At 37.2% G+C, this 12,353-nt stretch overlaps 1 protein-coding gene across 2 annotated transcripts; it reads left to right on the top strand.

The window, feature by feature from the left end:
* The first annotated feature begins 982 nt into the window (after nucleotides 1–982).
* On the top strand, nucleotides 983–9,853 carry LOC131312768 (secretory carrier-associated membrane protein 3-like). Of its 2 annotated transcripts, XR_009195979.1 has the most exons (14): nucleotides 983–1,189; nucleotides 2,633–2,698; nucleotides 4,445–4,540; nucleotides 4,637–4,699; nucleotides 5,310–5,343; nucleotides 5,712–5,834; nucleotides 6,784–6,846; nucleotides 6,969–7,062; nucleotides 7,405–7,450; nucleotides 7,539–7,606; nucleotides 8,699–8,747; nucleotides 8,845–8,910; nucleotides 9,344–9,480; nucleotides 9,555–9,853. XR_009195979.1 is itself a non-coding variant. In XM_058340728.1 (13 exons), exons 1-13 carry the CDS (start codon nucleotides 1,130–1,132, stop codon nucleotides 9,428–9,430), a joined length of 915 nt encoding a protein of 304 aa, XP_058196711.1. In that variant the 5' UTR covers nucleotides 984–1,129; the 3' UTR covers nucleotides 9,431–9,853. The 2 variants fall into 2 exon arrangements, 1 of the variants encoding a protein (XP_058196711.1); XM_058340728.1 differs by having other exon boundaries at nucleotides 984–1,189; nucleotides 9,344–9,853.
* Nucleotides 9,854–12,353: the final 2,500 nt, after the last annotated feature.

The raw sequence follows: 12,353 nt of genomic DNA, 5'->3' as shown, positions 1-12,353 counted from the left end.
TGCATGGAATGGATGTATTTGTTCATATTCAATCTGTTCACTCCAAGAGTTTATTGAAGACCGTGCTGAGAAGAGAGAGGGAGTACTGGTGGTTCTGGGAACCTCACACTGCCAAAATGCTTTTGTTAAGTTTTTAGCGACTCGAGCTCAAGCCTGAGCTGCTCAAACTTGATGAAAATTTGATGAATGGAGTTCGAGCTGAGCTGTCTTAAGTTTGAGTCGAGCTCGAGTTTGCTCATGAAAGTCACACAAGTTTAAGGCTTCATATGTCGTATATATCGAAGAGGTTTAGATTTTCTTCCGTTGTTGTTTTCCTCCAGTCAATCTACGTGTGTGGGATCCGGAGTGAGTCCCACACACGTGCAGTAGAATTGTGACTAAACTTTTTGTTTCTCTTTTTATAGTACCAAAAAAGGGAACTACTAATAGTAAAATAGTGCGGTCAACCAATTGATTCCATGTTTGGTTCATTGAATACTCGCTGGAAAACTATTTGTTAACTTTGTTTAAATGAAATACTTCAATTATTAATATTTATCGAATAAGATTTATATTGCATGCAAAATATAATACATATTTGAAAATATAAATAATTTTTTTGAGATATTTGAAATAACGAAAATTAATAAGAAATTTGGAATCAACAGAGTATTTTATTTTCTAAGTATTTTTTTTCATTTAACTCAAGTCATTACCAAACGAGAGATTATTCAACGCTCTACGTGTCATATGTCCCTACCAGCCGAAACAACCATACTTTATCCCTTTTTATTTTTTGAACCAACCTACACGCTTTATTCTAAAGATTCATTTTAAAGATTCGGAGATCCTGCGGTGCAAATTTATTTTTTCGGCGTTAGAAAAATGAATAGATGATTCCTAGGTTCTGGGGGTACACGTGACAGTTTACACGTGCTACCGAATAATTTTCTTTTATCAAAGCCGTGTCTCTCTCTCTCTCTCTCCTACAACTACTAGAAGACGAGAACTCCCCCCTCTCCCCTTTTCACGTTTCACACCCTGTAAAAGAAAAAGGTCGGTCTCATTCGGTGTTTGAAATTTTCCTCTCTCTCTCTCTCTCTCTCTCTCTCTCTCCCCTCTGTGGTGTTGCAGCTGAGCTTACACACCGATGGCTGGCCGTTACGATCCCAACCCATTCGACGAGGAAGAACAAGTTAATCCCTTCTCTGTAAGCTCACCCCCTACCTACCCTCTCTCTACTCTAGTGGGCTCCGCTCCCTTCCTGTATACACACGCACACGTATGTAACCACATCGCGTAGCTATGCATGTACGTGTATGGACTAAGGAGTTCATGGGTTTGGCTGGTCCGTGAGTAGTTCAATTTGAACTGAACTCTTCATTGTACTCAAGTTTAGAAGTTCTAGGGCTTTTTCTTTGAGTTTTGTTCAGTTTTCTTGATTTACCCTTTTGGAGTAGATGGAAGTATAGAGATTCTACTGGTTTGTCTTTGAGTTTTGTTCAGTTTTCTCGATTACCCTATCAGAGTAGCTTTTCAAGTTAACTTTTTTTTTTTTTTTTTGGGGATGTAAGCTTTTCAAGTTAGTAATTGCTGGATTTTTCGTTTCGTTGATGTGTAAAAGTTATTGCTTTGTCGGTTGCGATATATGATCAGTCAGTTTTGGTGTCTAACTACGGAATCTTTAGTCGACGTGATTTTTATTTTTTATTTTATCGGCATTAGTCAACGTGATTGTAAGAACGCATTTATTTGTTTGGTACAAATTGATTTTGCGGTTAGCTGCGCGTGCAGCCAGGCCAGGGACGGATCCATGAGTCCTAACTTGGGGTGAACCTTTACAATATTGGGGTTTTGAAAACATTGTGCTTTGAAAAAAGTATTATGTCGCATTTACTTGAGTAATTGCTGGTAAAATATGATGTTTTAGAATTATCAAGTGAATCACACTGCTGATAGTTTGAGGATTCATGGATTGTTTTCAACCATTCGTGGATTTGATAAGTAAATTACGAACAGTTTTGTTGAATTGAAAATACAACAAAAAAGTACTTTGAGATGATGCTTAATTGGTTGTGTACTTGGGTATATTTGTCAATGATGCTACTAACTAGGCAGTGCAGGATGAAAATTATGATTAATTTGTTTGGCACTATGTTACCAGAAAACACTAGCATCCCATTGATAACACATTCCAATATATGATACACATTTGTTATAATATATTAACTGATCCAATGCTATCCGCTTAGGTTTGTCGTTCTTGTTTCATGAAATTTGAAGTAAGTTTACAAGATAAATTTTTAATGGAAATGGCCATAATGGTCCGAGAATTGTGTTTTCCACAGACAATTTATGGAAAAAAAATGCTTTGATTAGTTGGATGTTTAAGTCATCATAACATTCAAATGTTATTATCTGCAGAAGCCGACTGCATATGGTACCCAAGTTTAGATCCGAGTTGTAGGTTACATACTATGGTAGTATTTGCATCCTGAGTGATGTATCTTTTCATGTTACTTTTGATGATTCTGTGATTGCCCGTGCTGCGTTTTTTTTTATGGGTGTGGGTACTGCCTTGTAAGAGTGATTGATAGTTATCGACTAGCTAATACCAATTCAATTTGTCTGGCAATTTATTTTTCACTGCCAGAACCAAGCAGGCAGGGGAAAAGCATCGGGGCCGTCCCACTATGGTGGAGGTGCATTTTATACAACTGTAAGTTCAAATTTCATTTCGCCTTAATTTATAGAATTGTTTTTTTTATTTTTATTTTTTATTATATGACGTTATATGCCATAGTCCACATAGCTAATGTGGAGTTAGGTTGGATGTTCTTTTGGAAACCTGAGTTTTGGTTTTGTTTCTCGGGCTAGTGTGTGTATATTTTTTCTAACTTTATGTGCTCTTACGATTTTTACTTCTTTGGATTTAGGGGAAGTTTATATTTTGAAGGTCTTTTGTGCTTCATTAAGTCGTGCTACTTGGTGTGGGGCCTGTGGACCGTTTTGCCTCCATTCATCTGAGGAAGAATGCAGCCTCTTACTGTTTTTTTTTTCCTTTCAACCTCTTCTGTTTGATGATTTCTTACAACTTGCCCTGAACATTGTCACTAGTAAAGGTGGCAGTGAAAGCAGCAACTAACCATGCAGCTGCCACAAACTTTTTGTTCTGAATCTTTTGGTGCTTTTGGTGATGCCATTTCCTTATCCAAGAGAGCTTGTGACCTAAGTGTATAGTTGCACTTTCATGTTGGGGACAGGTCTATAGGTAGCCCTTATAAAGCCAGGCCCAGTTTCTTTTCATTGAATTGTCCCATCTTCATGTAGGCCACGTGTCACTAGTTTGTTAAAGCATGTCTTGTTATTTTGTAGTTTTCCTAGTTCTATGTACTTCACTGTGAAGCCATCTCTTTATTTCATGTTTAACCATAGGCCTTTAGATGTCTTGAGAGAGGTTTTTGTGGGAATTCATATATATATATATATATATATATATATATATATATATATATATATATGAATTCTACTCTGTCATACTCTACTACTTGCTTGCGCTTGGTTTGGAGCTCATGGACCTCTCTTGCTTGCTGCGACAATCAGTCCTAAAGTCTGATTTTTGGATACTTACTGGCTAACGAAACAGCTCGAGCTCGGCTCGACATTGGGCTCATTCAAACTTTTCACAAAAAATAGCTTGGCTCAAATGTCCAAATATAGTAAATATAGGGGTAAATTAATAATTGTATATTTTACCTAGTACATTTCCTATTCTCTTGGTTATTTGGGTGGAAAATTTATTTAGCGAATTATGGAAATGTAGAGCTCATCAAATCCTGCAAAATCTTCCATGGAGCTATTCCTAAGGTTTAGTGAGAAAAAATGGAGCCTTCTTCTGGCTAGGGTTTCTCGGGAAAAAAATTGGAGCCCTTGTTTATTGTTAAATGTATTTGGTCAGTTTTGTACCGGTGAAGTGGCGTACAACTTTATTCCAGCTTTTGTCATTTAGAATTTCGCGAAATTAACTCAGGCTTGAAAGCTCGAGATCGACTTGCATATTTCACGAGCCCAACGAAGTTTATCACGATCACAAAACTCCAATTGTGAGCTGAGCTTTAACAATCAGTCCCAAAAATTCTCAAGCTCAAGCCTAGCATGAACAGGTGCATATAAGAGTTCGAGCCAAGTCTAAGCATTATTGTGTTCGGCTTGTTTGGCTCAATAGCACCCGTAGCTATAGTTTCTTGCATCATTTTATAATTTTCTTCAACTATGCATGGAGTAATCCAGTGTGGTTAATTTTCTTGTTAGCATGTGTCTTGGATGTACCATATGTACTTGCATCTCTTGACAAAGCCTGCAAGGTTTCTGTGGTAACATTATAATAACTGTTTTTGTTTGTTACAACTTGTATATATGTCTGTATTGGGTAGTTAAGAATTTTGTGCTCTTGCCGGATTTCCAGAATCCAACCTCGGGGCTTTCCTCTCTTCCCCCTGAACGTGCAGATTTCAACTATGACCGCAGTGCTCCAATTGATATTCCTCTTGATTCAGCTGCGGTAGGTACAAGTTTACAAATTTTAGTCTATAATGGGGTTATGTGTTTCTTCACATACAGTCTTTCATTTCTCTGATGGAAATCTTTCAAAATTTAGGATTTGAAAAAGAAAGAGAGGGAGCTGCAAGCTAAGGAGGCTGAATTGAGAAAGAGGGAACAGGTACTCCCCAGGGGAATCTCAACCTTGCAAAATATAACCACTTTGTTAGATATGCCGACGTACCCTGCTGTAATTTTGTCTGCTCTGAATGGCTTTCCATTTTTGTTCTTTCTATCTTTTTGGGGGCTAGAATTTGCAATGCTATTTGTATTTGTTCAAATTAATTAGAGGTCAACCATGCATGTAATGTTGAGGTCGGCTTGTCGACTATGTTGCTCTGATAAGAATGGTCATTTTTGCACATATTCTATGAAGATTTTTTTTGACTTCCATACGATGTTATCAAACGTAATTGGCTTATGTACCATGACAGTGCGTCAGATTAATTTCTTTCTGGCTTTTCTTTCCTTCTGTCTGTTCCTCTTCTTTCGAGTTAGTTTTCATGTGATTGTATACTTAAATATTCAAATTCTCGTCTATTTCCTTTTCTAATGAGGAACAAGTTTTATGAGGTGACCAAGCCAAAACTCCATAAAATTCAGCAGTGTCACCAGTGTTGGAATCCAGAAATATATCTGAGAACGTTATCAATAAAATGTCTTTGTTACATAAATTGTTCTGCATCAGCAACTTTTGTTGCTTATTATCATTGTTTTGTTGAGCTTCGCAGGAAATAAAAAGAAAAGAAGAGGCAGCAGCACGAGGTGCTCTCTCTCTCTCTCTCTCTCTCTCTCTCTCGATCGATAATGCTTTGCATTATTCTTTTATTCTTAATCTTATATTCTACTTGTGGCATTTTTAAAGTTCATCCAATTTTACGAAATTTGTTTGACATAATGTGAAGAGTCTGTCATTTTTCTGATCCAATGTTATGAACTTCGTTTTTATGCGTAATGTGTATTCCTTTAAGTTTAACTAGTTTCTTTCTATCTTTCTGAGCACGGCTATGATCCCTTCTTTGTTTTTTGTTCTGCTACCAGTACTATGAATAGATTCAATTTCCCTTCGCATTTGAATGTCCTGTAGTTCTGCCAGTCATTTTGTAAGTTTGCTTCCTCCTTTTGCTTTGCAGCTGGTATTGTTCTCGAGGAAAAAAATTGGCCGCCATTTTTCCCAATCATCCATCATGACATCGCAAATGAGATACCAATTCATCTACAAAAATTGCAGTATGTTGCATTTACCACATATTTGGGTATGCCAACAATCTCAACAGTCAACCTTTGTTTGTTATTATGAAGCTTGATGTTTTCTCATTTATATTCATATATGTTGGAAATTTGTTGTTTTAAAGTTGTGTACTTATAAACCTTGGATTTGCTGAAATGGGTTGTGAGCTTGTGTTCTAATATTGTTGTTGTTTGAAACATCTATGTTCGTTTGGCACATCTTTGCAAATTTGCCTTAAAAAATTACCAGCTGGAATGAATATTTTCCTGTATAACTTAATATGGATCTGGGGGCTAGTTGTCAAACATGCAACAGTTTATTAGGTTTCTAACTTGAATCTTGTGAGACTTCCGTAACTGCAGGGATGGAAATTGCTTATTACTTCAATCATAGAACAACTGTAGCATTACTTTACGAGACAAAGATGCCTTGAGTTTTCTTCTTAGGTGGTGCCATAGGTGACTCTTGTTTCTTAGTCAATGTCCCTAGATTTATGTATCTTTTTGTACTCCCTACACCAGTGCTATAATACACAGCTATATGTGTATAATCAGCCCTCCCACCTGCTCACCCTGACTTTGCTGTCACTGGCATTTCTGGCTTCAACCCCTCCCCAGTTATCTGCTTTCCCTAATAGCCATTACCTCTTCCTTATATTTCTCCCCAGATCATGGGTGTAGTTTTTCCTGAATAAAAATGTTATTTCTTCTGGAAGTGAAATTCCTTTTATCTTCTGACGATGAAGTTGCCAGTTTCATGATTTGATGCTCCATCCAGTCATACATTCTTGAATTTCTATCGTGAGCGGTATTGGGAGGGAATAATTGTCTGCCTTATAATATCAGCAGTAACTTAAGACATCTGATTGCTTATTTAGCCATGATGTTTCTATCCCTCCCCGTTCATTTAAAACTTCTTTGACGATTTGCTGAAGATGGACCACATTCATGGTATGTAAATGTTGACGGATGCAGGATTGGTACTATGTCTTCTGTGGAATATTGTAGCTGTTACTGCAGCATGGATTAAATTGGGAGGTTAGTGCAGAACGAATTCTGATTCTATTCTGTACCTTTACCTTTGTGATTGCCGTTGTTTCCCTGCTTTAACTTATCTTTATGATGATGTCCTGAACGTGATTCTACTTGCCTTGTTGTAGATGTAAAAATCTGGTTTCTTGCTATCATATACTTCGTATCAGGGGTCCCACTGGCACACTTGTTGTGGTACCGTCCACTCTATCGTGCCTTCAGGTACTTATTTTACGTTCTTCCTGCATCAGTTAGTCAGTCTATCGTTGGGCTGTTTTACCGTATCCAAATGCTATTGATATTATGAGAGATTCATGAGATGGCCAAGCTGCAAGTGTTAACAGCCTGGTGGGTTGAAACCCACCGAGTTGCATTTTGAGGTAGCTGTGAATCAGGTCAACTTCTATTCATGAATTTCTCCAGAGTTCCGAAAGAGTTCTGAAATTGATTATTAGATTATAGAGTCTCAAATATGTTATTACAATTTTTACATACTATGGAAGCCATGAGTAGGTGCACCTGACATTAATGTGCTTTTAGTTGATAACAAGATGCTTGTTACAGGAGTGAAAGTGCTTTTAAGTTTACGTGGTTCTTCCTTTTTTATTTGGTAAGCTTTCCTGTATTTCTATTTGGATTAACTATGTCTTCTTTATCTTTTCCTGGTAAATGACTCATATCTTTGCCACCGCATGCAGCTTCACGTTGCTTTCTGCACTTTTGCTGCAGTTGCTCCTCCTATAGTTTTCAAAGGGAAATCTCTAACGTAAGTTCTCTTAAATCCTGTAGAACTTTGGAGAGTGTAATTTCTACATTCTGTGAGAGATCTAAAAATCAGAAACATTTTATGTTGTTGATCCTCTGGTTCATCCCGCCTGGATGGCCTTAATGATGAATTAACTTCAGTAGTTTTGTACAATGGAAATCTGTAACTGCAATTATGAGAGTGATAGGATCACAGTTAAATGCAATTGCTTGGTGGAGGAGACTGGACTAGTAGTGAAGGGATATACAACATCGTTAGTGAAGGGATATACAACATCGTAAGGTTAAAAACCCCGTCGGACTAGTAGAGATGGGATCTATGAAGCACCGACACCCTTAGAGGGAGACGTGTCCCCATGTCGGACATGGAGACACGGTGAAAAACGTATGGCACATGCCACGTGGCGTGTCCATTAAGTTAGTTTTTCATGGGGGACACGGCGGGGACACAGGAAGGATATGTATAGGGACATGGCACGGGTTAAATATGTAATTTTAAAATTTTTGGAGGTAAATTTGTATTTCTTCAAATACTTTGGGTTAAAAGTGTAATATGATGTCTTTGCTGATAAAAAAAGAAGTGTAATATGATGCCTATAAAAAAAGTGTAATATGATGGGTATATGTTGTATGTATGATTATTATTTTTAAATATATTGATGCTTCATGCTTCTACATATACCTATGTTTCCACTGGTCTATATAAAACATTATATATTTATTTTTACTGTGTCGCTTGTCGTGTCCGTGTTCCCACTATTTTTTGGAAATCCATGTGAATAAATCCGTGCTTCATAGGATAGGATTAATAGTTCCAAATTTTCCATGGTATTGTGTATTCAATGCTTTGTGAGAGTTCATATCAAACATATATTTTTTATTTTGACTGCAACAGTTCTAACTAAGAAGGCAGAATGTGTGTTCTCCGAATTTAGACCAATCTGATGCTTTAATATAGACAAATAAACATATTCAAATAGATTGAGAGTCTAGGCATATTTTTCTTTGGTTTTATTTGAAAGCTGTTTGCTCCTATACGAATTATTTGCTGATGCACTGCTAATGATTTCACTGTTGTGGTACTTTGGAGCAGTGGTATCCTGCCAGCAATAGATGTCATAAGTAATCATGTTATAGTTGGGGTAAGCTTCATCCGTCACAACCATTGATAGATTTTGGTGCTTTATTCTTATTCTTTTCCTTTAAGATCATTGGTTAAGTTGATCTTACTTTGCTCAGGTATTCTACTTCATAGGATTTGGGTTATTCTGCCTTGAAACGGTTCTCAGCGTATGGGTTCTTCAGGTCTGATTCTTCGGAAGTCCTAATATCATCATCAAGGAACTAAATTTGTTTGTAACGACAAAAACTATTTTGTTTCTTGGGAGTCCGAAACGAAAAATTGGTGAAATGCAGAAATTATAATGTTTCCACTGACATATACTGAAATGCACCAAAAATGTGTCGAAATTCAAGGAAATGTGCCTAAACATTGTGTTGTTTCAACCCCTCTTAGAAATATCCAAAAATGCATTGCCATAAGTTAGCAAATTCTTTTTGACATACCCATTGTGTTCCGTTTCTGGTTTCGAAACAGTCCCAAAATGTTTTTGAAATGGTTCCTTTTAGTAGGTATCCGAAGCAACATACCAAAATGGTTTTGAAAAAATCGCTGCATGCACCACGCATGTGCAGTTTTTTTTTTTTTTTAAACTGTTTGTGATGTATTTTGATGCAGCAAGTTTATATGTATTTCCGAGGGAGTGGGAAGGCTGCACAGATGAAGCGCGAGACTGCAAGGGGAGTGATGAGAGCAGCGATATGAATCAGTGCACCAGATGTAGAGATTGACCTCAGAGTGGACAGAGGATATGGGTATGACACTCATTCCACAGTTTGTTTGCGTGATCTTTTTTCTTGTTTCCGATATTTACTGGGGGTTCTATTAGGAAACTTCTGAGAAACTGCAGCAGCATTCTCTGTGTTGTGAAATTGAAATGACGGCTACCTCTGTATATTGGTTCTTGAATTTACTGCTGTGCCTGTAAATGATTTTGTTTCCTAGAGTGGAGGTGGTAGTTCTCTCCCTACCCACCATCATCTAGGGGCTGCAAATTTACCAAGTTGCGTACGCACAACTTGAGCTAGGTTACTTGTGGCTTATTTGATTGTGTAAAAGTTAGTCAGGATGTATCGTGGCTTCGATATGAATTACTACTCGTTAATTTATAGATACTTCTATTTGGAATTTTGTTTGAGGGAATAGACAGAGAATTAGCCATGAGGTAAACCACTTTTTCCCCCCCAATTCCAGTTTGCAGCTAGCTCTAGCTTAGAATCTATTGTCACACTATAAAAGTTTGGCGTAAAATTATTAAATGCGAATTTTTTTGAATAAGGACGAAAGACTACAACTTTTTGATCAGCGGAAATGCTCCCTAATTGTTCTGTAGCGAAAGTTCGAAGAGTGGTAAATATTGAAACCACAGAAAATTTGATGCTTGGCAATGTGATTTATACAAAATTTGAACTTTTTAAATACATTTATCTAGACGTGTACAAGAATCTTATTTACGGCAATGTTGGATAATCTGATTTAAGGTGGTAGGCAAGTTTTTCGTCACATATTCTTTAAAATGTTATGCATTTTCGCTCTCAATCCTTGTATTATGCACACGTTTTCAATCATTGGTCTCACGAATTTTAGTACGTGACAATGTATTTCAAAGACGCTTTCAGGTTATCTCGTACCTGTTAACACATGCGAATTACTTGACTTAAAAAGATAAATATGTGTGATAAATATTACTCCTACCTTTCCTGTTTTGGAATGTTGATTCTTTCACAAAAGGCAAATGAAGTGATGTCATCATCTATTCCTTTTAGCCACCTACTACTTCTGCCCTTTTAATTTAAATTCAATAATTTTACAATCACACACATTTTACACACCCAAATGCACACCCACACATAAGTGTGTGGGCTTCACACACATTGCACACTTTAGTGTGTGTGGGTGTGTAAAATGGGTGTGGTCCTAAAACTACTTATTTAAATTTTGTTTGGAACTTGTGGACAGTGGGAGAAAGAAAAGGAAAAATAATTACTCCCTCCGTCCCTTTTTTGTGTCCAGTATTTCATTTTGGGCTGTCCCTTAATAGGTGTCCATTTTGTAAAGTTTGGGAGGTAAAAGTTGGTGTATTGTCTATTTTGTCTCTAAAAGTAGATTTTATTTTGAAAAGTTAGTGAGTAAAAGTGTAATGATGATGGGTAAGTAGGGAAAGTGGAGGAAAAAGTTGATGTGAAATGTATAATGATGATGTTTTTTTAATAAGTTGGAGTTACGAAGCAGGACACTTAAAAAGGGACGGAGGGAGTAATAGATGAAGTTGATGGAAAGTTTTAGAGAGAGAATAGGAAAAAATTGAATCATTTTGTTATTTTCCCTCCTCTTTCTGTAGAATCCAAACGAGAGGAGGAAAATTGGTATTTTCCATTCTTCCACAAGTTCCCAACAAATCATTAAATTTCCTTTTTCCTTTCCAGAGTGAAAAGGGAAACCGACCCCCCGAAATTGGAAATATTGGAAATCATGCGGTGCACTCCTCTATAGTGCACTCTTCTGTAGTGCATCCTGCAGGGTAGATTCGGACCGTCCATCTCGATAATAAATGGTTCAGATATGTTTATTTATCTTTTATCGGTAATAATTAACTGACTGATAAAATAACAAACATATGTGAATCATTGATTGCCAAAATGGACAGTCTAAATTTGCTCTGTATGGTGCACTACAGGATCCCGGAACCCAACAACGAAAGGAAACAACAAATTGGAAGAAGAAAAAGCTACTCCTAGATTGAAGTTTTTTTTTTCTCGACCAAATAGATTGAAGTTTGAGATTGTGCCAATTTTTCTTAACTTCCCCTTACTGCTCTCCTCTGATCATGTTGGCCATTTCTTTGCTTCAGTCTTGAAAAAAACTTCAGTGTCGAGCGGGTACCACGTGGTGTCCGTTCGCGCATCAGAGCCGTTCATTCCGTGTTTGAGCGGCTCAAATTTGGAGAGAGAAAATGTTGGGGTGAGAGGAGAGAGAATGTTTCAATCCGACCCGTCCAAAAATGTATTAGACGGCTCAGATGTGCCAAGCGAATACCACGTATGATATACCCACTCGACACTGACAAATCTCTCTTCACTCTTACTTGCAATTGACATCCATGATAGTACTATTTTATATCCTACCTTTCATCAAGATATTCCTGTCATTTCACAAATCACGATCACCACCATTCTTTATATTTAGCGGTCCGGCTCATCTCCGGTCCCCACAAAACTCTAGTAGTGTTCGTAGGCCCTTTCCGAGCGACCTTTGTAATTATGATCATTCATTTTTTAGAGTTCAGCGGGTTCATTAACTAACCATGTCAAACTGATTAAACTAATGGAACACATTTATCATGAAAAAGATGGGTTGTCACAATGGATCTTCTAAACATACATGTGTTTCGATCATGTATTAATCGTTGTATAATATACGTAAATCGGCATGGCATGTGGTTGTGCTTTGACTTAAAAAAACGTTTAGCCGTCACTACAATTTCTCGACAATTAGCACGATTGATTGTTCTCTAAATTTTTTAGAAAGTGAATAATTTCGATTATCTATACGTGAATCCAAAAATGGTCTACGATCACTGAAACTAGACAGTCTAGACCATAGTAATTGATACCGTTCCGTACCGGCC

This window comes from Rhododendron vialii, chromosome 13a, assembly GCF_030253575.1.
Source record: "Rhododendron vialii isolate Sample 1 chromosome 13a, ASM3025357v1".
Classification (NCBI taxonomy): Eukaryota; Viridiplantae; Streptophyta; class Magnoliopsida; order Ericales; family Ericaceae; genus Rhododendron; species Rhododendron vialii.
Note: the sequence above shows the minus strand (reverse complement) of the source record. Positions and strands in the feature narration are given on the sequence as shown.

Excerpts from the sequence above, each read along its gene's own strand:
- LOC131312768 (XM_058340728.1), top strand. The coding sequence starts at position 1,130 with ATGGCTGGCCGTTACGATCCCAACCCATTCGACGAGGAAGAACAAGTT. Across the intron at positions 2,699-4,444 it reads GAGGTGCATTTTATACAACT|AATCCAACCTCGGGGCTTTC; the intron begins GTAAGTTCAAAT and ends CCGGATTTCCAG. Across the intron at positions 6,847-6,968 it reads AGCATGGATTAAATTGGGAG|ATGTAAAAATCTGGTTTCTT; the intron begins GTTAGTGCAGAA and ends GCCTTGTTGTAG.